The sequence below is a fragment of the Rhinolophus sinicus genome, linkage group LG07, assembly GCF_036562045.2.
Source record: "Rhinolophus sinicus isolate RSC01 linkage group LG07, ASM3656204v1, whole genome shotgun sequence".
Lineage (NCBI taxonomy): Eukaryota > Metazoa > Chordata > Mammalia > Chiroptera > Rhinolophidae > Rhinolophus > Rhinolophus sinicus.
In genome coordinates, this window is record NC_133757.1 from 29175253 (window position 1) to 29202374 (window position 27122).

The 27122-nt window shown below is 41.5% G+C and overlaps 1 protein-coding gene across 1 annotated transcript; it reads right to left on the reverse strand.

The window, feature by feature from the left end:
- Positions 1–7261: 7261 nt before the first annotated feature.
- HHEX (hematopoietically expressed homeobox) lies at positions 7262–13304 on the reverse strand. Its single transcript, XM_019739463.2, has 4 exons — positions 12809–13304; positions 10470–10648; positions 10170–10220; positions 7262–8340 (listed from the first exon to the last, which is right to left on the reverse strand). The coding sequence occupies exons 1-4, from the start codon at positions 13167–13169 to the stop codon at positions 8122–8124; spliced, it is 810 nt and encodes a 269-aa protein (XP_019595022.1). The 5' UTR covers positions 13170–13304; the 3' UTR covers positions 7262–8121.
- Positions 13305–27122: the final 13818 nt, after the last annotated feature.

Genomic DNA, 27122 nt, shown 5'->3' on the forward strand with positions numbered 1-27122 from the left:
AGGAAATTAAAGAAGCCAGAGACAAAAGAGGGCATACAGTATAATTCCATTTATATGAAGTTCAAATATCAGCAAATGAATCTGTGCTGTTTAGAGTCAGGATAGTGGCTTCCCTTGGGACAGCAGTGGGGACAGTGACCCAAAGAGGGGATAAAGGTGCTTCTAGGGGTCCAGTTGTTCTATATCTTCATATGGATTCCAGGTACATGATGTGTTCATTTTGTGAGCCATATATCTAATTTGTGAACTCTTTTGTATGTAAGTTAGTCTTCAATAATACGTTTCCTTAAAAATTAAAATTGGCGTTTTAAAAACAATTTTATTTGTTAAACATTACGTATTTTGTAAACATAATAACTTTAAAAAACTTTTTGAAAAGTAAAACACCACATAAATGTAAATATAATTTAGTGTCCCATCTTCATACAGGATGAATAATACTGAATAACGGCTAAGATTCGGAACAATATATTCCAAAAACTGCAGGCTTAAATTCCCTGGTTACCAATCACATTACGTTTTTCTTAATGCCTGAAATAACATCTAAACAAGGGCAGCTGCTTCAGGCAAAATTGTATTTGGGTGATCTTAAAGACATTAATGAGACCAGGTAATTGCTTGGTGAAGCTAAAAATTGTACCTTCAATTAACTAATCAACAGCACCATACATCATCATAACTATCTCACTACCTTCCAGCTACATGCCACCAAGTCAATAGATGGGGGGCAGGTGTCTAAGAAACCACTTCCTCTGGATGTCTGAACCTGCACTCAGGAGCCATTTTTAAACATTTATCGAATTAGTCCAATCTAATTTACAATTAATGAAAAGTTTGTAGTAATGCAGATTCCACAAGCAGCTAAGGAAAGCTAAACCTTTGAACCAGGGTGTGAAGCAAACACATTTTATGCTCCATCTACATTTGTTTATTTGCAATACATGAAATACTTTCATAAATCACTTAAAAACACTGGGGTTTCCTGCTTCCATTTGCTAAATGGATGATGCTCATAAAAATAGTAGTAATAACAGGCTACCCTGAACAGTGTCATTTTTCAGTAAACTAAGTATATTTTAAATAAAACTCTTGATTGAAATTGAGAAGTGTGAATTGGAAATGGAATGAAATTGCCAAATCTGAAGGGAAAGATGGTCAATATAAACCCACAGAAGCACTTCCTCTTAAAATTCATGTCTGTAAAAAAAGGAGGAGGAACATCTTCTTTAAGGGCTTGTAGGTTTAAGTCAACCTAAACATGTCCTCCGGCCACCCATGCCCACGCCCAGCAAAGACTCTCTGTCCTGCACCTGTAACCCCTACTTATGCTTTCGGCTGTGCTCCTGGAGCCATCCAGGGAAGCTGTGTTTCTGGTGGCCAAGGAATAGGAAACTGAACGAGAGTACAAAGCTTGGGGAGGGAGGGAAGTGTCTCTCCTCTCTGTGGGAGAAGGCACATGGTTTTCACTTTCATTCTGTAGTACAATATTTATTAAAAGTTTACTGCATGCCAAACAGTGCTAGATGCCAGGAAAACCATAGTAAGCCATTGCACTGCTGTATGTTCATAGGCCCTCTGGAACATGCATCAATGGGTCAGACGAAGAAGAAATATAACGATACTAAACAGTTTATATAATATTATAGAAACACCAAATAACATGGACCAGAGGCAGACTTAAAAAAAAAAAAACTTTGAAAGATATAAAGCATATTTTATAAAGCTCATTTCCTTGGAAAACTGGAAACGGTACCTTAGTCAATTTATTCTTTTCCGAGGCTAGTAGAATAACATGCTAAGTACAGAGAAATTGCATATCCCCTATAGTGTATTGTAATCCCTTCCAGATTTAACACTAGACTTGAATTAAGGTAAAAGATTACATAAAACGAACAAAAACCCTCAACTCCCTTCTTATAGCCAGAATTAGACCTGGCTTGATACCTTCTCAAGGGTACAACAGATTAAATGAAGAAGTTCACATTACAACATTGACTAGTATAGTAACTGAGGTCTTGGGTTTAATTTCTCCGTGACAGTTTCCTCATCTGGAAAATGAGGCTGATGACAGTATCTACCTCATAGGATTTTTGTGTGAGAAATTAAATGATACAAAAGTATGTGAAGGACTTATATAATGTTTAATATATAGTAAGTGCTCAAGATATGCTCATTCATTCATTCATTCATTTAAGACATACTTATGGAGCACCTATTGTCAGGCTGGATATATACAGTAGTAGACAAAACAGACACAAATCTCTACCCTCGTGGCATTAACATTTCAATTAGGAGAGATAAATATAAGTAAAAATATTATACCCAATTGTAATAAGGAAAATAAAGAAAAGTAAACTGTGGAAGGGAAACAGGGAAGAGCGGGGTTTGTGGTTTAAAATCGGATATCTAGGGAAAGCCAAGCCAGAGGGAGGTGAGGAATCAGCCAGGAGCTTGACTGAGGGCTGAGAATTCCAGACAGAGGAAACTACAAACACAAACGCAAAGAGATCTGTGTAACTAAAGCGGGGAAAATAGCAGTCTCTAATTCTTTCTCCAAAATTCTGGAATGCAGAAAACCTCTGAAGGTTCTAGTCATACTTATCCCCTGCCCTCTTTCACCTCCAAGTCTGTGAACACTATCATTCCTCTCCCTGGAACAGGATTCCATTTCCTTTTCCGTGTGTGAGGAGCCTCTGGAAAGCTCTGCCCTGGCATCCTGTGCCTGCTCCTTACTGCAGCAGCTCCACTAACCCCAGTGCTACTGAGGGCTTGACCCCTAAGGAGACAAGTATTATTACTCTTCTACGATTATTACCACTATTATTGCTTATCCTCATCCAAAGGGGAAAAGAAGCTAAAGAACTGCCCTTGGAAAGATGGGGCAATGTATTAGGACTCCAACAATATCTCCCTCCCTCAAACTTTGAATTTCCAAATGAAAGGTGAAATTTTCTGTATCCTTGAAGAAAATCTTGGCCCTAATTGTGATGTCTGAAGAGTTGAGACTCGTCATTTTCTATTCTTAGTGGGGAAATAAACTGAATGAGGAAGAGGAATCTTGAGATGGGCAGAGGGGAGGAGAAAGGGAATGAATAAAAAGGAGAGGAGGAAGAACGAATGGGATAATTCAACTATAAGAAAAATATAAACAAGGTTCCTGGAGACAAACTCGATAGGCGTTTCTCTTCCGGCAAGTATCAATGAATGGGGGGTGGGGGGAGGGCGGGGTGTTACCGTTAACCCTTTCTTGTAGTAGTCTTTACAGAGTGATGAGATTCTTTTTTTAATATTTAAGATTTTGAAAGATACCAAACTCCTCTTCTAAATTAGAAAAGACTCTAATGGATAGAAAATAGGGTTAAAAATTTTTTTTTAAGTGATAAGTTGTCTCATTGGCTTTCATATGGAAAATAGCTTGAAATTGGCAGTGACTTTTTTCTTTTTTTAAAGTAGCTACACAGGATAGGGTTCAGCCACCTCGAAAACGTCGCAGCTACCGCCGGATGCTCCAAAGTCAAGATCCTCCGCAGACAGGAAATGCCTTTGCCAGCTCCAAGGTCTCCTCCCGCAGCCCTTTCTATTGTCTGGAAAGATTTGTGTACATCCGACTTTGGAGGTTTCCCCGCCTGCAACTGCGAACCTAAGAGCTGCCTCAAAATAAAGGAATCTGTGGGGGCTTTTTAGCCTTGTGGCTAACACTTGGTGCCCACTGTGTGCCAGGTATTGATGCCTCTTCTCAGTTGAGCTGCCTCCCTCTCTGAGGAACTGAGGCTAGAATTCATGTTTCCCAAGGCCTCCAACCACTGAGGGAGGGGTAGGGGACTGTCTGCTTTACTCCCAGCCCTGCTCTTATCCACAAAGGTGTAATTCCTGAGAGAGGGTTCCCCACAGCCCATCTAAATGGGTAACTGCCATTCTGTAGACCTTGGATCCTGATATTTTGGTGGGTGGGAGGAATCTCCAAAGTACTTCCCATCTGAATTCAACAATACCAAAAAAATGTATCAAGGGACAAAATGAGATTAGACAAGTACAGAGTCCAGCAAGAATTTCATGTGAAACCCAAACGGATGAAAAGTAAATGTTAAGACATCTGATTATTTTTACTACAAGATACAAAATTCCTAACCATTTAGGAGCATCCTTGGCGATTGCTTGTTTTTCCACATTCTTTTCCATGTTGTCAGTAGTCACATAAATATCACCTCCAATCACATTGATTATTAGATTGTAAAAAATCAAAAGGGTGAGCTTTTGAGTTCACATCATCTTCCCCAAGGCAGTATAACTGGAATAGGAATTTTGGTAAGTACAGTCTATCCCCAGCAAAATGCATTTCCCCCAAGTCCAAATATGTTTTCTTGAATCCCTGCCCTGCCCCCATTTACTAAAATGAATATTCACAGCAATGAAACCACAAAAAAAAAAAAAAGGTTGTCAGAAATGTTGAGAGAATAGGTACTTTCACTATCAGAGATGGTTTCCTCTTTTCCCACAAGATGTCTTATCAGCTTTCACCCTGAGAAAACCATAAAATCTAAGAAAAAGAAACCTGTGCAATGTTTCTTTAAATAAAATACTCCACAACAGGCTAGTTATCCCTAAAAGTGATGTTGTTTAAAGAGTCAAAGTACATCATCCAACAAAATCAATATCCTATTAAGTTAGAAAGGGTTCTGAATATCAAAGACCAACAAACTGAATAACTTAAAATATAAGTACATGACCCAGGGGATTAATCACACACTGTCATGGTGAAATTAGGGCAATTCTTCCAATCATTAACGTTTTGCTTACAAAAATGTGCTTTTCTGTTTGTCTTTCTGCTAAATGATAACCGTTTTCAAGTTGAATCTCCTGATAAAAAGAGTTAAAAACAAGACAGGAGTTGTGCTGTAAAGGTCATACATGCTGCTTCAACATGAAGTAGCCAAAAGACAAACAAATGAAAAATGCCTGGATTGTAGGAAGAATTTGTAAATATTCATTGGCAATCTGCAATGGGGCACTTTAGACAACAGTTAATGCCAACCTGTATCCTGAGAACACTGTACTTCCTCCAGTTAACACACTCTTGATTCTTAAGGACATGTTCAGATTCAGAATATGAGCAACTTGAAGAGAGTTAGGAATAGCTTTAAGTGGGAAAACAGCCTGGTTTCAAGGATTGTCTACTTTAAAGCCAGATTTCACCCCTCAACTATTCTAGTGTCCATCAACACATAAGCCTACATTTCTCTGCTTGATAGTCATGATATAGTTATTCTCAAGAATAAACATTAACCAGAGGTTATCTCCAGGAGCAAAACACACACAGTGACTTCAGGATTGCTTTAATTCAATATTAGGCCCACAAACCTCCCATTCTTTCAAACTCTGATACAGACAGTCCCATTTTCAAACGAGACTGATTACGACCTTTGAAACCTTGATGTAACCTGTCAGGCAGGGTCAGGGAGCTTGGAGCCTGCAGCTGATGGGAAAGGAGACCCCCCCACTAGATGTCTACTGTGAGCTCCAACATTGAGGAGACACAGAGAATAGGGGGAACAATAATGATAAAGAGCTTGAATAAGTTGGGAATTTGGAGGCTAGAAGGGGTCATGTAGATCAACTAGACCATCTTCATTCTACAGATGAGAGAATTGAGACAAAGAACTAAAACTCCAACCCAAATGTGTATACTTCCAGGCTTTATGCACACCTCTCTGCTTAAGGACCCAGTACTAATTTCCTCAGGAATCTAAATTCACAGGCAAGTCTAGGGGTCTTCTTGGACTCTAACGAGCCAGAAAGTGACAACCCCATAAGAGCAATGACATTTACACTCTATCTTCACCTGAGCACCCATGTCTGGGGAGTCACAGCCCTGGTCAGTCAGGCCAAGGTCAGAGTCATTCCTTCACAGAACCTCAACCAGGAGGCACCCAGCTCCACAACTACACTGTTTCCCTGAAAATAAGACCTAGTCAGACAAACAGCTCTTATTATATATAAGACCTTATGTTATAAGGTCTTATATAATGTAATATAAAATGTAACACCGGGTCTTAATTTTTGCTCCAAAAGACGCATTAGATCTGATTGTCTGGCTAGGTCTTATTTTTGGGGAAACAGGGTAGAGGCCTCCCTGGAGGCACAAACTAGAGATTTCTGGGCTTCTCCCCTCACAGGTCTCTCATTTTCCTGGAATGTCAGGGACCTCATGGTTCAGCCAGGCAAGCAGCTAGATGCAGGGCAGCAACACCTGGGCCCTTCAGAAAGCTCAGCCCACCTCAGCCCACCCTTCCTGTCAGCCCCACACCCTCCCTGACCTCAGCACTTTCATTCTCCCTCATCTCACAATACCCCTTCCTCAACCCTGCTTCCTCTCCTCAAGAGAGGGAGCCATTAAACTCTGGCTCCCACCACCCTGGATACACCCTGCTTCCCTCTCCCTCCCTCAGTCCTCCCAGCCTCTATCAGGAGTTGTCACCTGAGGGAAGCAGGTGAGGAGTGAGGGAGAAACGCAGGCCCACCTGCTTCTGCTTCTTCCACTGGGCACCTTAGAACAGTGGTTCTCAAAACAAAGCGTCCCCACACCCCTCCAACAACTTTGACATCACCTGAGCACTAGTTAGAAATGCAAATTCCCTGTCACACCCCAGCCCTACCAAATCAGAAACTCGGGGGCTTGGGCCGGCAAGGAGTTCCAGCAAGCTCTGCAGGTGATTCTGAAGCTCAGAGGCTTGAGACCCCTGTGTTAGCTCGAACTACCTCCCGCTCCTACCGGCCAGGGTCTCCCACCCCCCTAAGCAGGACCCCCCCCCGCCCCCCCCCCGGTTCGGGCTGACGCAGTGTTGACTCACGCCGGTCAAGGACAGCGGCAGGGCCAGCCCAGCGAGCCAGGCGAATCGATGGGGCTCTTCCCGCCGCCTGGCGCTCCTGGGGCTCCGACCTGCCGAGCTCGGGGTCCGCGGGCCGGAGCTTTCCCCGCTGCCCCAGGCGCACACACACCCAGCTACCAGCAAACACCAGGGAAAGGACCAAACATACCTTCCAGGTGCCCACCCACCGGCGGCGGCCCAGAACCGCGCTCCCGGGGCGCTCAGGGCTGCAGGAGCCCCCAGCGAGACGAGACGCACCACCTGCGGCTCCAGCACCGACCCGCCGGCGCCCAGCAGCACGCCAGGCGTCCGGAGGCAGCGCTGTGAGAAGAGGTTTGGGTTTGTTTTAAGCAAAGCATGAGGGCTCTGAAGAAGTCAGTCGTCCCACCGATGGATTTCTTTTATATGCAATTTACTCATTAAAAAGAAAACATTCTGGACATGTTTTTTACAGTGAACAATTATATATATACACATATAAACAGTTTGATATAAAACACAATATCTACAATCTACGTACATTTAATTAATCCGCTACTTCTAATTAATGTGCGATTTTTAGTCACCAATGAGTCAGTTTCTCTGCTTGAATTGGACGGTACTATGCTTAACACCTTAGTCAAACAGGTATTAAGTGATAGTATAAAACATGCATTTAAGAATATCAACTATTATCTCTGACAAAAAGCACACACACATCCTAGAGACAAGAGCTCTGAGCCACTTTTGAATTTAAAGCAGCAGTATAAGAATGTAATATAAAAGTCAAGAATGTTTCCTTTTAAAATAGTCCAAGGCTGCCTTAAATAATAGCCCCTTTCCAAGTCAGACCACCACATTTGGGGTGCTCTATGCTTTTCCATTAAGGCAGATGAAGATACAGATTATAGAAAAGTTATTCAAGAAGATCCTATTAAAATCTTTAAAGTTATAACTTAAAAATTCAACAAAAAAGTTCAAAATTACTTTTCATAAATAGAAAAACACAATTTACTTTTTTAAAAAAGGGGGTGAATTTAATCAGCAAAGAGTCCCTTTATCATACAACCTAAAATCAATATATAAACTATTTCTTAAGTAGAAATTAAGGGTTCAATGTGAGTTTGTTATGTAAGCAGTGCACCAAATGTTTGGTTTCTGGAATACCAGAAAATTAATTCCATTTCTCATATAGTTTTCCAGTTCGCCTTATGGAAATTTTCGGTAGCAAGTATTCCCAGCTCCAATTTTCTGAAAGTGCCAATGTCAGTGGTCATCATCCAGCATTAAAATAGCCTTTATCGCCCTCAATGTCCACTTCCTGATCAGAATCCTCTGAAATCTCTGATTCAAGGTCTTCCTGAGAGGCAGGGGAAGGCGAACATTGAGAGCTATCCAAAGCACCTTTATTCTGTTCACTGGGCACGTCTGGCCTCTGGTCACAGGGATCGTCCAAACTTTCCAGTTCTTCCTTTTTATTGCTTTGAGGGTTCTCCTGATTGGAGGATGAAAATGAAGATGGACAGGATCATGAAATATGGAAAGGATGAGACACAAATCAAACTGTCTTCTCACTATCTTTTTGATTTTTAATTTATCAACTGCTTTCAGCTATAATCTTTTTATCCAGAAAATACATACTTCTTTCTCACTTTGGAAGAAGTTCTTGTCATATCAGAGAAAAATTATACTCTTGCCAAGTTAGAACAACCAATCACAAATATAACTGTAAATGTATTGTGTCAAATGAACACTTAACTCCAGCCCAAATCCATGATCTCAAGATTCTTAAAAGTTTAGGGGGAAAAAGAAATCAGATCACTGCAGATACACATATCTTCATTCTTCAAATATTTAAATCTTGCCAATTAACAGGGCCTTGTAGACATTTTTAAAATGTGAATATTAAATAGTAACGATAAAGTTTCAGAATTATTAGATTGAATCCTTTTTCATCCATTTTCTGGAATAAGTCGATAAACACATAAACCCATAAATATATGTAGCAGGTTACAAAATCATGGCAAAGAAATAGAGAACTGGAAGAATGTTGCCAACTGAAAAGGGAAACAACTATAACTTACTTAAAATCTGGGGGAAATTTCTGGAAAATATTCCCATATTATATAGGAACCACTACTTTAAAAGACCCTGGTAAACTGCAGTAATGTTTTGACCAAGAACTAAATGGGTTAGTGAATTTTTAATCATGTGTTTGTCTAAAATGGACAAAAACACTATATAGAAATATTGTGATACACTGCTAAGGTTTCTTTTTTAAAGCACTATAGAATAATAGATTCTCCAGGCTTGCAACTATGTAACAAGTATATGCACAAGGTCAGCAATTGAGAGGGAACCTGAAAATTTTTAAGTCCTGTCAGAATAAGGAAATCATGGGAATTTTATTTCCTGCTTCAAAATGTTCTTTATGACACCATCTTGCTTTTCATGAACAAGGTTTACGACCACTAAATTTAAAAATGCAAATAAAAAATGCACACTGCTCTCAATTTCCCCACTCATATTGTTTCAAAAATATTTTATTTACTATAAACTGTACATATACTGGCAAATGAACAATTCATCAATTGTCAGATAAATTTGGAGAAGATATCCAGATTAGGACATCAAAAACAAATCTTTAGCTTTAAGTCAATAGAGTTTCTTTTAAAACTGAATTAGCCTTTACTTTTTATCACATATTGCGTAACAAGGTCATTGGAAGAAAGACTGTTAGAAAGTTTAAGCTACTTTCCAAAAAGGCTTGGATATTCCCTTACATGGTTTTATATTCATTTTAAGAGCATGCATTAGATGGAAAATAATTGTTAAACTCTTTGATATTTAATTCTTCTAAAAAACAGTGCAAACAAGACTTAAAGGTGTTTATTTCCTTATATTTACCCTTGAGCTCTGCCTGGTTTTATTATGGCTGTGTAAATAAAAGAAACAATTTTCTCCCAAAGATAACTGCTTAAGTCATTTACTGTCAATTACTTTATCTTTCCTGCGTTAATTAGATAAACAACATATGGGGTTTATAAAACAATTAGCCAGGAGTTTTACTAGCCAGTGTGTGAAAACCCAAGCATAATTGATATAGGAACTGCATTAGGTGCTTTTAGCATTACTGCCACCTGAGCAACTCATCCTGAATTTCAGCAGAACTATTTGCCTTTTTAATCAAGGTGAAGAGGTTAAATAGTCTCTCAAATGACTTTTGCATACAACCTATAACAGGCCTCGCACTGAGATAACATGATAAAAATATTTATTTCCATAGAAACAGTGGATACTGTGGATTTATTTCCATGTGGATACCTGTTTTAGTCTTCGCCATTTAGCGCGACGATTCTGAAACCAGGTTTTGACCTACAGGAAAAAGAGAAAGAAAACTTGCCACCAGCCCAGAATCTCGAGGGAACTGGAGAGGAAGGGCGAAGCAGACCCCGGGGACCAAGGGAGGAGGGGCGAAGCAGATCCCGGGCGGTCGAGCAGACCAGCGCTCCAGGAGTTGGACAGCGCGGTGCGACCAAGCCCAAGCGTTCGGTGGCTCCACGTCTTTCTTCAGCTCTGAGACCCCCGCCCCAGGAGCCAGCCCCGTGCCGTCGGCGCGCTCACCTGTCTCTCGCTAAGTTGTAGCATCTTGGCCAGACGCTTCCTCTCCGGTGGGGAGAGGTATTTCTGGGTCTCGAACTTCTTCTCCAGCTCTATAGTCTGATCGTTGGAGAACCTCACCTGGCCGCCTTTCCTTTTATGCAGAGGCCTCTGCAAGAACGGGCTCCAGAGCAGAGGTTTGCCTGCGGCAAGAGCGGTGATCACTGATGGCTGCAGAGCAGCCTGGCCGACCCTAGACCTACCTGGCTCTGGAGGTGACAAAGGGGAAAGGGGACGCAGGACACTCAACCGGGCACGTTCATATACATCCACCGACACAAATACCTAACACACTGCCACCAATACACATACATGCCCAGACACACAGAAACACCCAAACTCACACACTTACACTGCATATGCATACGCATACACACACACAGACACACACCCATCACACCCACAGCTAGATACCAACATACAAATTTTTGATCACCAAAAGAACACCTGTTATGGGTTGAGCTTAAAATACCATGACCCTCTTTAACCAGTCGCTCTCGAATTTATCCACAATTTTTTGCAACTCTAGGTCATCTCCCACGGTGAACCGCACTTTCCAAATACGGTGAATGTGTGTATGTCGGGGAGGAGACGGGCTGTTACACTGCCAAGGTGTTTGGAGCATCTGGCCGGAGGCCGGAACCGGACCGGGGATCCACGATCCAGGCTACGCGGGAAACCCTTGAGCCCCGGCTCTGGCGTTAGGCCGCGCGTGGAGCTTCCAATCCTGGCTCCAGGGCGCCGCGGCCTCCTCTGATTTCACACCCGGCCCGCGGGGGCGGCCAGTTAAAGCCACCCCGAGGGCTATGGCAACATTTCCGTCAATGTGTTTCCTGTTGGTCTATCTCGAAAAACCCTTTGCTTCCTCCTGCGCAGTCCCAGCAGTAACCCAAGGAAACCCAGAGCGCGCTCAGTGAAAACGTTCGCCCTTAGGCTCGGCCCGGCTGAGGGTCCTCCTCCGGCCCCAGCAAGCCAACAGGGCCACGCCAGGGCCGCAGCACCAAGCCCAAGGCTGGAATCAAAACTACAATATAACTTTTTTAAAAAAATAACTAAAATATAATCCACCCCCTCAATCTAACAATGAAAAAGGAAGGTGGAAGACTGAGCCAGAGGCAGACCATCATGATATTAAAATGTCAATTAATTAAAATAGTATTGTCTTCAGGGTCTCTACAAAAGCTGCCAATAACAAAGAGTAGATTTAAAACCCTGGTGGCCCAATGCAAGGAGCCCCCATTTCCTTATTTACACCGGGGCTTCAGATGCGGGAGGCGCGAAGGGCCACCCGGAGCGCGGATCAAGGGTGCCTTACGTCTTAGGCCGCACACTGGGGGGATTGGGGGTTGCGGGGTGTCAAGCCCAGCAAATTCTGTACGTCCAATATCCGCGCTGCCCTTCCTACTCCAAATACTTGTCCGACAGTCCGTCGGTCCGTGGGTCTAGAGGCCTGTGCCTAAACGCTTTGAAAGCTGGCATTGTTTTTTTGTGTGTGTTTTTTTTTCGAGATTTTGCTTACGTCAGGCTTCAGACTGGTGCAAAACAGCCTCAAAAAAAAAAAAAAAAAAAAAAAAAAAAAGGAAGCAACTGGTTATTTTAGCTGCCATAAAGTCACATCCCACACAGAGGAAATGAACAATATCAGAAAAACGGATCCCGGCTATCAGAAGTCGAGTGTTTCCTGAATATGTCTGTATTGAGGATGTCGATAAAATAATCAGCAGCGTGCACTACTCCGGGGGAAGGGTCTGCTTCACGCAGCCAGGAAAACACTTAACAGCTTCTGAAACCAGATTTACTCCTATCGAGAACTCAAGATTTCCTGTATGAACGGAAAGGGTCAGGCTCTAGCACTACACACGCTTGTTGAACCAGGTCCAGCCCCGTAACCACCCGGGCCCCGCAGCTATCCTTGCCCTGCAGGGGCCAGCCCGGGGCGCCTTGGCACTCCCTTCCTTGTCCCTCCAGCTAAGGGGACCTCACCCAGGGCGACACGCGCGCCCCAGGACTGCCTTCCGTAGCCAGCCCCAGCCCGAGGTCTCGCGCCGGCCCTGGAGCCCCGACGACTGCAAGGTGCAGGAAAACCAATCTGAGTCATGGTGCGGTCAGCCCAGCCGCGCGCTGCCGGGGCCCGCGTCTCCTGTGCCCGCGCGCGCTCGAGAACCGCTTTTCAATCGCTTTTCCCACAACTTTCTATTACCTCCCTCTCCGCCCCCGCCGCCTCCTGGGCGCTGCCACCTGCCGGGTGGCGCCTTCCTCGCCGCTGCCTCGGCTCGGCCCCGCCATGACCCCGGCCGCCTTACCCAGAGGGTCGTGGCGGAGCAGGGCGTGTGTGTAGTCGTTCACCGTCCGCGGGAAGGGGTACAGAGGGCCCCCGAAGCCGCCGGGTCCATAGGCTGCGGCCAGAGCGGCGGCGGAGTGGTGCGAGAAGGCGGGGTGGATCGGCGTGGGTTCGTACACCGGGGTCCGGTAGGAGGACACGAGGCTGGTGAAGGAAGAGTTGGGGGACGGCAGCGTGGGGGTAGGGGTGGGCGCGGCTGGCCCGCGGCCCAGGATGTCCTCGATGTAGAACGGCGTCGGGTGCGCGGGCTGCAGCAGCGGCGTGGGCGCGTACAAGGGCACCCCCACGGCGCCCGCCGCCGGGCCGGGGTGCGGATACTGCATGGCTCTGCTGCGCTCCGGCCCCTCTGAGAGCTGCGGGTCCGCTCTCCGGCGCTACATTTATCCGCGCTCCGCGCTCCCGGCGATAGGCTTTGCGGCCCGCGGGGTGGGGCCGCGCTCTCTGGCCCCTTCCTGCCGCCGGGCCCTGCGGCCAATGGCGCGGAGCCCCGGGAGCCGCCTCCCGCCCCCACCTTTGGCCCGCCCCCGCCGGCCAAGTTCCCCGCCTCCCTGACGCGCTAGCTCCCTGCCTCCTAGGACCCTGCGTCCCGGTGCCCAGCTGACGCCGTCGGTCGGGGTTTCCCGCACCCTGGCCCGGACGCCCTCGTAGGAAGCCCAGGGCGCGCTCGTCGGAGGAGACGAGAAGAAAGCAGCTGCCGGGAACACGAACTCAAGCAGTCCTAGCTCCAGCAGAGAGGCATTTCTGCAGAACTCGGGGTCACTGATCCAGGACGCGGCCCACAGTGGCGGCAGCCGGTCCCAAGCGAGGGATAGCTAGACTCGATCTGGCAGCCATAGAGGCCACTGGCAGGGCCGCACTTCTCTGGTCGGCGCGCTCCCGAAGTCAAGGTGGCACTGACTGTTGCCCCGGGCGCCTCTGGAGTTAGTAGAGGGAGGGAGTGCCTTGGGGTCCTGGGGCAGCTCCAAAGAGAGAGATCCACGGTCCTTAGCTGCGTTCCAGTGGGGTAAGGACAACTAGGCTTGAGGTGCTCGGAACTGGTAGCCGCTCCAGCCCGATTCATCTGTGAGCCCCCGGATTTAGCCACTTCCCTGGGGACGCTGGCAGAAAGAAGCCTCTTCGGGCAGGAATCAAGGGAAAGCCTGGATTCTATGGCTCCAGGCAGAAGCTGTCCAGTCTTCGTCGACCCAATGGGGGCTGCTGCATGTCTCCTTTCCCCGGGTCCTAGGGGTCGCAGCTGTGCGCAGCCCGCTTTCCCGTTTTGCACGTGTTTTCTATTGAAGCTGTGATGCTACCCCGTGTGGCCTCGGCTCTGTGCAGCTCCACTCGCCTGCGGGGCAAGGGGGCATTTTTTTGATTGACGCCCTCCTGCGGTCGTCACACCTCGCGGTGAGCGGTTTCAGCTAAGGTCCTCCATTAATCGTGGAAATGAAAAGACTTCCAAGCTTTTTCTATTGAGAGTTTTTAAATTTACATCTTGGAACCATTTCTCCGACTGCAGCAGGACCACATTAAAAAGGAGAGTAGAGTCCCAGCCAGATGGCCTGAGTTCGAGTTGCACTTCGCACATTTTTGTTGAGCAACTACTGTGTGCCAGCTTTAAACAAGACAGATGTAGTTCCTGTCCTCCCCGAGACAGGAAATAAATTTTAACACAGTGCCTTATGTGTGTGCTAGGAAGGAAGAGTACATAGTGATCTGAAACCTTATAACAAGGGGACATCACCTAGTAGGAAGAGGGGGCTTGTTAAGAAAAGGAAAGCCCAAGGAAGTGATATTTGAAAAATGAGTTGTCAAAGAGCCTAAAGAGGGACGGATATTACAAGTCCAGGGAATAGCATGTGAGTGTTTCCAGTACAACTTTGGTCAAGTCCCTGCCTGAGCTTTACTCATTTGAAAGATTTAAGACTCAGCCTAAAGTTTCCTAATCTTTCTGGGGTGGAGTCATAGGCATCTTTCAGAATCTGAGGACAGACAACAGCTACAAGCACAGACAAACAGTGAGTGTAATATGCTATCATTGGAGTTAACATGTTGGGAGAGGGTATAAACATTTATCCATGTCTGTGCTCTATTATATAAACTATCTCTGGAAGGATATAGAGAAAACTAATAACATTGTCTATGAAGAGAGAGAGAGGTGGACTTGGAGGGAGAATGTACTGTATACTTTGTATTTGGAGAATCGAACCATGTGGATGTGTGACCTATTCACAGTAAAAGCAGGTTCTTGAAAAAGTGGCTGATTCTAGGTTTGTGGCAGGAAAAATCCAAGAAGCATCTTGTGCCATAAACCATGGGAAGAAAACAGGAACTGCCTTGAAGGGTTGTCCATTGGCCAAATTTGGGGTGATTTAAGCATCAAAAACACATTATGGATTATAACACATTGACTATAACAGCTCATACTATTTCTATTCAGTGGAGAAAGGGATGGTGGATGGTAAAGCTGGAAGAATGCCAGCTAACAAATGTAGAAAGATTGATAAAATCAGAAAATGTAATAATTCATTCAAGAAAGAATCAGCATTGAACTCCAAAACCGCTGAGTGAAACATTGTTGAGGATAAGGATTTTCACAAGATCTCATAGCATCACCCCAATTGATTAGATTCTTGATTTAAAAAGAAAACCTACAAAAGGCATTTGAGGAGATAAGCAAAAACTGAATATAAATTGTAGGTTACATGACATTATTGTGTTAGTAGTGATTAGTATTATGGGTAAATGTTTTTATTCTTAGGTGCAGACAAACATATTTAGGGGTGAAAGTTCATGATATCTGCAACTTATTTTGAAAAAAAAAAAATATATATATATATATATATATATATATATGGAAATAAACCAAATTAGAAAATTAACTTATTAGTGAATTTAAGTGAAGAATATACAGATGTTCATTGTTTCAGCTTCTCTGTAGATTGTAAATTTTTGAATATAAAGGCTTAAAAGTAAGTATGATTGTATGTTTAAAAATGAAAGCATTGTCTCGTTTCTTAAGATAAAAATTATTTATTAAGTCTGCCTACAAATTCACGTGGTGGATTGCCCCTGGGAACCATCAGTGGAGGGCTGTTTGCGAATCATTGGTCCCTCTGTGATCTGGTCTGATATGCCCACTCCACCAATCATAATTCTCATCACATGGCCTGATGGAGAATTTAGACAGTTACTGGGAGACTGCAAGTAAATTGTGCTCCTCCATGTATCAAAGACAAACACAGGATTTGGGAACAAAGAAAAGACAGTTATTGTCACCTAAAGCTCAAACATACCTTCAAAAGTTATGTTTGGGTCTTTGATGATTTGGACCTCAGTGAACTAGGCAGGTAACTGTTATTATTATTTTTCTCACAAAATGTTTCTCCCTCATCTTTGTTTTTCTGCCTCTTTCTCACCTAGCGAGTAATTGAGATGATTACAATTCATTTAATGCCTTTACTAGCCAGTCTTCATTCTCTATCTTCAAAAATAGTATGGGTTTATAGTTGAGTCTGTGCATGACTTAGCCAAAAAAAAAATCTAAGTCTACAAAGCTCTCAAAAACAAATATTAAATGCTAGGGAAATAATTACTAATATAGGAAAAGGAAGCATCATCCCTTTCCGTGATTTAGCCACAGAAGCTATGAGGTAGATGGATATCTTAAAAGGCAGTGGTATAACATTCCAAGTCAGCTACATAATCCTCACCAGCAAATTGTGGCACTTAATTCTTTTAAGCTATATAACACTACCTCTTCTAAATCCAATCGTCAGATCCATGTTCATTTTGCTATAGGTAAAAAAATATTACAACCACATTTGTGAATGTCACATTTATTGAACTACATAATTTTTAATATCACTCGTGTAGGTTTTATAGTTTGTTTTATTGTTTTAAAAGTCATTTGGGGCTCTCAAGGAACAAGATTTTTCCAAAGTTGTCCTTATAATTTTTTTCACACAGTCAGAACTAATAAAACAAAACTGTTGTAGCTATTTAATTCAAAATCTCTTGGAGTTTCAATATTTTTTCTCTGCTGGATACTAAAACCAATAAAGCTACATGAGATTTTAATTATATTCTGAATTAAACAAGACTCTCTCCAAAATTTGGCACCATTTATTTCAGTCACTGCTATTGTGCAAGAGACCAAACTTTATAAGAAGAGAGGGTAGTTCTCACCTCTAATTTATCTAGTAGAAACAGGTAAAAATTTTGCAACTTATTTTCAATAATTAAATATACACAGAGGAAAAACTTCAAATTAGCAATAGTTTGAAAGCATCAGTGGTTTGTATTGTAACAATTTCGTTCTATTTTTACTTACAATATAAGTTTTATTATCTTCAGCTGTTGAAATGACTACATCATTTAATCACATATCAAATCATTGTAATATATTTTATTTAAAATTTGACAAAATCTAATTAGGGTTATAGGGCTATACTAACTTACAAAATGCTGGTATGATCGAATAGAAATGTCTGTGTCCTGAGTGGGATCAGAGCTCTGGAACACATGGGCAGTGGCTTCAGTGATGTCCACATTTTACATACTACAATGTACCTTAGCAGAATGCAGGTGAATTGTGCTGACCATGGAGCTTTAGGTGGAGCTTATGATATTGATTTGCTCAATTAATATAATGATGAAGAACTCAATAATAAAAAGACAGAGAACCCAATTTTTTAAATGGGCAAAAGACCTGCATAGACATTTCTCCAAAAAAGATACACAAATGGCCAATAAGCACGTGAAAAATGTTCAGTATCATTAGTCATCAAATCAAACCACAGTAACGTACCACTTCATACCCCCTAGGATAGCTATAATAGTTTTAAAAACAACAACAACAACAACAGAAAATAACAAATGTTGATAAGAATGTGGAGATTTAGAGCCCTCATACATTGCTATGACAATGTAAAATGAAGCAGCTGCTTTAGAAAACAATCTGGCAGCTCCTGAAAGGGTTAAACGTAGAATTACCACATGACCCACTAATTCCACTCCTGGGTATATACCCAAGAGATGAAAATATATGTCCACACAAAAACTTGTACACAAATGTTCATAGCAGAATTATTCATAATAACCAAGAAATGGACACAACCCAAATGTCCATCAACATGAATGGATAAGTAAAATGTGGTACATCCAAGCAATGGAATATTATTTGGTAGTAAGAAATAAAGTACCAATACATGCTACAACATGAATTAACTTTGAAAACATTTTGCTAAGTGAAAGAAGGCAGACACAATAGACCACATATTAGATGAATGCATTTATGTGAAATTTCCACAATAGGCAAATCTATAGAGACAGAAAGTAGATTAGTTGTTGCCTAGAGCTAAGAAAGTTGAGAATAAATGGAGGGTGATTGCTATTGGGTAGAGTTTCTTTTTGAGGTAATGAAAGTGTTCTAAAAGTTTTTGTGGTAATGGTTACACAACTTTGTGAATATCCTGAAAGAAAAAAACCCCACAACACTTTAAATGCGTGAATGATATGGTATGAATTATATCTCAATAAAGTTGTTATATAATTTGCTAAATGACGAAAGGATGTCACATGAAAGTCAAGAATGTATCATAATTGTAACAAAGGGTTATAGTATCAAAAGTGATATTTTGACATATAATCCAAATTTGTGACTATGCAGCCAAACTCCTAGGCAACAACCCTTGAGAAAGCATGAGAAATGATGAGCCAGAACTTATGCTCTCTGGCCCGTGGGCCTTTTCTGTTCAACACACGAACCCACTCCCTTGGATCCTATACTCTTTCATTCACGTTTCTTTTTTCACCAGTCAGGTGTCCTTCTAAACCCCACCCAGAAAGGAGAGAAACAGGAAGTTTATTGCCAAGGAAACAAATGTCTGATGGAAAAATTTTAAGCCAGTTCAGATTCTTGTCCTAATGTTTTTAATTTTCATGAAATCGTTTGAGAGCTTATGGGCAAAAAAATCCCCCATCCTTAACTCTAAGGAGTGCTCTAATAAAGATTGTATTCTGAGAAAAGAAGAAAGCAACAAATGTTAGGATGCCAGGACCACAAAGAAGTCACAAAGCCTTGTTCAGATGGACTACTGTGGTCACAGAGCTTCAGTTCAGAGAGAGAGCTGGAGGGGAAATAGTATGGACATCCTAAGTGTGAGAATCCATTGGAGCTGGCAATGATCACCTCCTAGAAAAACGGGCTTCGGGAAAAACACCATGAGTTAGCCTACAAGCACTCACTCTCCTGCTTAGCAATGACCTCATCTCAGATAAAACATAATCTGGCTTCCCAAGGACACAATTACTTAAGATCAATTGAATTACTTAAGATCAACTCATCAAAGAAGTCTAGGACTATTAGGAGAGGTGGGAAATATTAAACATGCCAAGGGTTGACATAAAAGGGAAATTCCTACCTGAAGTTATAGGTCCCAAGGAACTGATAACATTGATTGCTTAGAGGGGATGGTGGTGCCTATATAGGGGTGGGAATAGGAATACGGTGGGAGGTGACTTTATGTTGCACACCCTTTTGTACTTTTAAAATTTTGAACCCAGTTCGCGAAACCGTGTCTGGCATGTGGTAAGTATTCTATAGAGATTTTTAAAAGGGTGAATGAATGGAGTCAAACAAGTATGATTTTTAATTCTGGCTCCACCATTTTTATTGTAAGCTTTGATTAGTTTTTTAACCATATTGAGCCCCCTTTCCTCAAAAGTGGCATAGGGATTGTAATCATGTCTCTCTCATAATACTGCTGAGAGTAAATGAGTTACGGCATATAAATCACTAGCATTCAGTACACACTCAATACAGGGTAGGTGCTGTGATGACAACAATGCTGATAATGACGACAAACAGCTACAATATGGTGGAAGAGAAGTAGACCAAGGGGCTGTCCTAATTCTTTTACGATAATAGAGCATTGCTCTAGTAAATTTTGCTCAAAATAAATGTACATTGTCTGGATTTTGGGAATGTTTTGTTACAGAGTTTTTTCAATTAGAAATGTATCTGAAGTCTATTGTACTGTAGGGGATATAAAGGTTAATAGGACAAGGTCCCTGCCCTCAAGGAGCTCAGTATTGGTGAATGAATGTCCTGAAAACAAACTCTAGACTATCTGATGTCTGTTGTTGTTGTTGTTGTTGTTATTGTAGTGAGTTTAATTAAAATATTGTACCAAATTTAATTAAAATGAACACAGCATGAAGATTTAAGAGCTGGAAAATTCAATGAAGCTAATACTCAAGATTCTGCACTCATTACAGTGATTAGTGTAATAATGAGCCAGCTATCACATGGGCAATGTTCTAATCTTCCCTTTTCTTTGTTTAGCATCTGGGCTTTTGTATACTGTTTGTATATATTCATGGATATAGAAGATAATATTAAAATCATGGACATTTCTCTGACACTTCCTAACTCTGTGACCTTGACAAAGAATTTACACTTTCTCAGCCTGTAGTTTTTTATTTTAGCCTAAAAAAACCAGTCTAATAATCACACCTATATCATACAGTTGTGAGGATTAATGTACCACTGCCTTTAAAATTTTTGGTACCGTGCCTGATCCAGCAAGTTCTCAACTGCCTTCTATTTGAGAGGAGTAGAAAAAATTTTGCCTGGCAACAAACAATAAGGGATGAATTTAGTTTAGTCCATCTCTACTTCAAGTTGAAGGTCGAACAATTTTTGGTTGATTGATTTTTTTAAAAAACTTCATAAATTAGGCAAAATACTGTTGAGTGTGGCTTATGCTGAAGAAAAACAAAAATTGATAACAGGAGCAGGGCTATACGTTTTCTAAATCTTTGCTGGTTTAGGAAAGATAGTTCTGATTTGTTCCTCCTTCTGGGTTCACCATCTTGATGATTGGTACCTCCAGCCGCTCAGTCACTCAAGCTAAAAAAGAGAAGAGCATGTCTGAGACGGGGAAGAGGGGAAGCCAAGGGAAGAGGGGTTGAATGGTTGAAGTGGGAATAGCATGAAAGAGGAGTGCCTAGGTTGATTTGGAGGTCTGAATTAATGAAATAGGGTATAGTCCCCAAGATTGGAGAGGACACCATTGGACTCATGGTTCTTGAAGAGCAGGAGCTGAATCTTAGTCATCCCTGTCTCTCACCAGCACCCAGCACTGTACCCGGTACCAAGCTGGCATCATGAAATGTGGGTCACTGAGTCTCACACCTTCATGGCTAGGGGACAGCAGGCTGAGATCCCAACCCTGAGGACATGGACTTCCTGGGTTTCTAGGGAGAAGAGTCCATTCTATTTTTCTGAGTGATAGGGTGAACATTTGGGTGAAGCAAAATAATTAAAAATTCTCAGAGGGAATGAAGACAAGAAATATGAACAGAAGCATCAATCGTAACGGCAATTGCTGTGGTGGCAGCAGCTGTGAAAATGACCAAGGTCAGAATGAAAAGCAGCATCTCCTAAACTTGGTGGTTCATGGCACTGAACCTGAGTCTGTCAGACCCATCTCTTTGGTGGTCTTCAGAAAGCCTGATGGTGGAAGTAGAGCAGGAGGATGTCACACATGGAGTTCTAGCCTTGGAGTTGTTGGAACACCAGCCACAAAATGACTGCTCCTCACTTTCCACCTTATTGTACCTCCAAGCCTGGAAGCCTAAGAAACTTTTGTTACATTTGATAGTCCAGCAGATAGATAACTCCATTTTATAGATAAGGAAGCAGACCCAGAGAACTTGTCCAAAGGCACAGAGTTAATAAATAGCAAAGCAAGCATTTAACTCAGGTGGGATTCTTAAACAAGAACATTCTGTGGTTCCATAAAGCTTTGCTATTGGCTAAGCAATGGTAACATACACAAGTGTTATTTTTAAACAAGAAGCTCATACCTATCGCTTTATTCCTTGGGTATGCACCCATTTCTGGGTGATCTGGAATACTAAAGTAAAACACAGGAAGTCTCCACAAAAGAAAAACAAAGCAGTTTTTTTTTTCCAAGTCAAGTTGTCCTTTCGATCTTAGTTGTGGAGGGTGCTGTTCAGCTTCAAGTTGTAGTCCTTTCAGTCTTAGTTGTGGAGGGCGCAGCTCAGCTCCAGGTACAGTTGCCGTTGATAGTTGCAGGGGGCGCAGCCCACTCGACCCGGCAACCCTGTGGTTGAGAGGATGTGCTCCAACCAATTGAGCCATTCGGGAGCTCAGCGGCAGCTCAGCTCAAGGTGCCCTGTTCAATCTGAGTTGCAGCGGGCGCTGCCCACCATCCCTTGGGGGACTCAAGGAATTGAACTGGCAACCTTGTGGTTGAGAGCCCACTGGCCCATGTGGGAATCGAACCGGCAGCCTTCGGAGTTAGGAGCATGGAGCTCTAACCGCTGAGCCACCAGGCCGGCCCCCCAAAAAAGCAACGTAATTTTATTAAATCTTAATGTATTGAGCGAGTATTAATCATCTATTATGATCAAAGAAATTTGATTTCTACCATCTTTTATTTGAAAAATTATAATCGCACTGTTATTTCAAACTCCATACATTTAAAATATTTTGATTATATTTAATTATCCAATATTTATTTTAAATAAGTGATAGATACTCTTTCATATAAGGGATAGGAAACAGACCTATTATTTGTCTTTATAGGAAATCTAAGAAAGGATTATTAGGTTTATCAATTCATTTTCTATTCCTATTGATATAAATAAAAATAAAAATGATTCTACAAGAGTAGCTTGACTTTGTTTTTACGATGCTAATTTTGAGTTATCCAAGCAAGTGATCTATAATTCAGTGAGAAAGTAACAACAGCCATTTACAATAATACACACACACACACACACACACACACACACACACATATGTATATTGAATATTGGGGAATATTGGGGAACAGTGTGTTTCTCCAGGGCCCATCAGCTCCAAGTCATTGTCCTTCAATTTAGTTGTGGAGGGCTCAGTTCACTGGCCCATGTGGGAATCGAACTGGCAACCCTGTTGTTCAGAGCTTGTGCTTTAACCAACTGAGCCATCCGGCCGACCCTAAAATAATCTTTTTAATGGAATATCCATGAAATGGTTCTACTCATTTCTCTTCTTTCTCTTCTTCTTTGGGTGAAAATGTCCCAAGTGAGATCTGCTATTGATGCTCCTACTTAACAAAGCTGCTTGCTTCATCAGATAATTTTCTAAGCCAAGGTAGAGCAGCAAAGTTTTAAGTTTTCTTCAGAACAAAAGCTTTTTAATAAAAGGTTAGGTTAACCCTAACAAGGTATCAGATCAAATTCTTCTTTTCTGAGCTCTTTTCAAGTATACATTGGGGAAGTAATTTTGAAGCCATGGAAGGTGACCATAAAGACCGGGAAAATCTTTTGGCTAACAAGGGGTTAGAAGAAATGGTAAGTAAACATATAATAATTTTATTTAAGAGAAATAGAATGGGAACAAAATAGGCACACATTGGAAAAAGAAATCTCTCTTGAAATCAGCTTCACTATTTGTCTAACAAGTTAGAAAATGTTAATGGGAGACTACACAGGTTCTGCTCCCACTTAGGATGTTGAAAGCTGAAGAGCATTGTTTCCACTCTAACAAGAAAAAACTAGATAAACTACACAATCAAAACTTTTCTCGAACCCATCAGAGAGCTAAGGTCTCAGGACAGCCAAGTACACTAAGGAAAGACAGGCCTTCCAAGGAGACACAGAGATGAGCAGTAGCTGATCTGTGGCAGAACTTGAGAGGAGAAGACACCAGATAGCATGCAAGTAGGTAAGAATTCAGCTAGAGTTTTAACAAGTTGCCGAACGCTTCATGTGTGCTAACGTGAAAGTACAGAATTCCTAGAAGCTGCAGACACAATGGGAATTTGCACCCATGAGCAGGCTCTTCTTCAGACTTTATCAGGTCCTCAAGCAAAACCAGAGGCTGGGAAGGAGACCAGACAAAGCCACCATCTGTGATGCAGGCCTGGAAAAGGGAGCAGCCACCACAAGAAAGGCATGAAACTATGCCCAGACCCTTCTTCCTTGCAGACAAAAGCTGTAGGAAGAAGGGCAGCAAACCTTGTGTCTCCCAGGGAACAAGTGACTGTGATAAAGGTAAAAAACAAAAACAAAAAACAAAAAGAAAACAGAATACCCCCTCTACTCCTAGGGGAGGAGCAGGGAACTAACACTCCTATAAAGAACCTGCAAAGATACTGGCAGAATTTGGCTACTCCAGGAAGGGACAGGATCACTGAGAAAGTCTGACTCTCGCAAGACCCGGGACACAGGGTCTGCTTAGGATTAAGGCTGGACCTGAACAGCAGAAAACCACCCCAACCCCCACCACTAGGCCAGCAAGCCCAGAGAATCAAGGGACAGCAGCCTTTCCATGGCAGAAGGGCAAAAGTGTGCTTAGAGACCCTTCCTGAGCTCAGGCACACAGAGGAGGCTGAAAGCTGAGGGTGGAGCACAAACATTGAGAAAAGCCCTCCAGCAACCTAAACTCACCCTAATCCAATTACTGAAAACCAAAATTAAAAAATTCGAAGGCGGCCTGAGAAAAAAGACATTAAATGTAGAGGGAAAAAGATAAGAATTACACACCAGGCTTTTTTTAAATTAGAAATTGTGCAAATCAGAAGACAATGGAGTGACATCTTTCAAGTGTTGAAAGAAAATAACTGTCAAATCAGAAGAGATTCTCTAGAACCCTTCTTTTCTTTTTCTTTCTTTTGTTTTTAAATTAAAGTTTATTGGGACGACAATTGTTAGTAAAGTTACATAGATTTCAGGTGTACAATTCTGTAATACATTATTAGAACCTTTCCTTTCCTTTCCTTTCCTTTCCTTTCCTTTCCTTTCCTTTCCTTTCCTTTCCTTTCCTTTCCTTTCCTTTCCTTTCCTTTCCTTTCCTTTCCTTTCCTTTCCTTTCCTTTCCTTTCCTTTCCTTTCCTTTCCTTTCCTTTCCTTTCCTTTCCTTTCCTTTCCTTTCCTTTCCTTTCCTTTCCTTTCCTTTCCTTTCCTTTCCTTTCCTTTCCTTTCCTTTCCTTTCCTTTCCTTTCTCTCTTCCTCCTTCTTCCTTCCTTCCTTTTAAATTTTTTTATTTTTCATCCAACAGCAGTGTGTAGAGAGAATAATATGCAGATGCTGTTCATTCCTTTGTCCCGCCCACACACACACCATGTTTACACCTTGAGGCAGAATAGTCTGCAGATACAAGGGAAAAAAACTGGGCTATTAGACTGAAAATGTATGTTTTATGTAAATTTTGAAAGGAAAATGTGTCAAGAGCATGTTTTTAAAACTTATTTGGGCTTCATTTTAAAACTTTTTTTTTAAACCCAGTTATTTCACTTGATTTGCTGGCCTCTTGAGAAGAGATCTGAATTTGTGACCAGAGCTAAAGGTTCAGTGCCAGTATGGCTTGTGCTGGTCATTGTGCCATATACTTGTTAGAGATGAACCGTAGGAGCAGAGCCCATTCTTCCTTGTCAGCCTTGTCCTAATGATGTCACCATTCCTAGTTATTTGTCATCACATAATTGGTGTTGATTGGAAACTTCCTGAAATGGGGAAGAACTGCTTGGTTGTCTTTTCCATGAAACTTAAGCATAGCAATATAAATAAAGTAATGGTTGGGGGGAAAAAACAAGTGTGTTGTTGTTAGGTTCCTACACTATACATGAATTAGTATAATTTTTTATTGGGTAACAGTGTGTTTTTTCCAGGACCCATCAGCCACAAGTCAGGTTGCTGTCCTTCAATCTAGTTGTGGAGGGCGCAGCTTAGCTCCAAGTCCAGTCACTGTTTTCAATCTTAGTTGCAGGGGGCGCAGCCCACCATCCCATTCGAGAATTGAACTGCGCAACCTTGTTGTTAAGAGCTTGTGCTCTAACCAACTGAGCCAACTGGTGGTCCTAATATAATTTTTTTGAAGGTAGATTATGACTAATTCAAGATGTATATTATAAGCCTTTGAGTAACAACGAAATAACATTTTTAATGGAGATAAAATGGATCATAAAAATATTCAATTAATTCTGTGGAGGCGGAAAAAGGAACAAAACACAAAGGGAACAAATAAACAATTAACAAGATTATATATTTAAACCCAACAACCATGTTAAATGTAAGTGGTCTAAATAAACTAATTAAAAGAGGTTGTCAGATTGGATAAACAATTATAATCTATCTACAAGAAACCCACTTCAAATATAAAAGACATAGGTAATTAAAAGCAAAAGAATGGAAAAAGATATACCATGCAAACAATAATCAAAAGAAAGCTGGAGTATTTACATTAATATAGAAGTTGACTTTAGAATAAAGAATATCATCAAGGATAAAGAGGGACATTACATACTGATGAAGGGGTCAATTCACCAAGAAATGTAAAAATTCTAAATATATATGTACCTTACAACAGAGGTACTAGAAACTGAAAGAAGTGAAAGGAGAAATAAACAAATTTACAGTGATAGTTAGAGACTTCATTTCTTTAAATCAATAGAACAATTAGATAGAAAAATCAGTAAGGTTATAGAAGAACTGGCAAACCCTATCAATCAACTTCACCTAACTGACATTTATAGAACAATCTACCCAATGATAGACTATATTCTTTTCAAGTTTAATATTTTACTTACACTTTACTTATCATAGTCTAATATTAATTAGAACCTTTACTGCCTCCCGAAGGACCTCAGAACCCTTTAACTCTTCTTACTCTTCCATCCTATGTGCTATTCTTGAGGATTTTAATTTCATGTATATTTTAGACACTACAAAACACTGTTATGCTTTATAATGATTTATCTTTTCTGATGCATTTATATTTTCCATTGTTCCATATTCTTTCCTATATCTCTGAGATACTTTTTTTTTTCCTTAAAGAACACTCTTTAGTATTTTTTTAGTACCAGTTTGGTGGCAACAAAACCAATTTTCGTTTCCTAGACACATAAAATGACTTTAAAGCCCCATCATTCTGAAAAAAACATTTTCATTAGGCACAGAGTTCTATGGTGGTAACTGGTATTTTCTTTCAGCACTTTAATTTTTCTATTGTTTTTTTAAATTCTCTATTTCAAGCATCTCCATTGTAATCTTTATTATTTCCTTTTTTCTCTTTGTTTTGTGCCTAGTTCACACTTCTTTTTCAACATTCTTCAGGTGGAAGATCAGGTGATTAAGATTTTCCTTCTTTTTTAATAATGGCATGTACCACTATAAATTTCCTTCTAAGCACTGCTTAGCTGCATACCCATGTTTTGGTATGTTGTATATTTATTCTTACTCACCTCAAAGTATTTTCTAACTTCTCTTGTGATTTCTTC

Bases quoted from the DNA above. Each gene is read 5' to 3' on its own strand.
- HHEX (XM_019739463.2), bottom strand. From the start codon at position 13,169: ATGCAGTATCCGCACCCCGGCCCGGCGGCGGGCGCCGTGGGGGTGCCC. The intron at 10,221-10,469 runs GTGAGCGCGCCG...TTTTTCCTGTAG, and splicing joins TACAACTTAGCGAGAGACAG to GTCAAAACCTGGTTTCAGAA. The intron at 8,341-10,169 runs GTATCCACATGG...TCCTCCAATCAG, and splicing joins AATGGCGAAGACTAAAACAG to GAGAACCCTCAAAGCAATAA.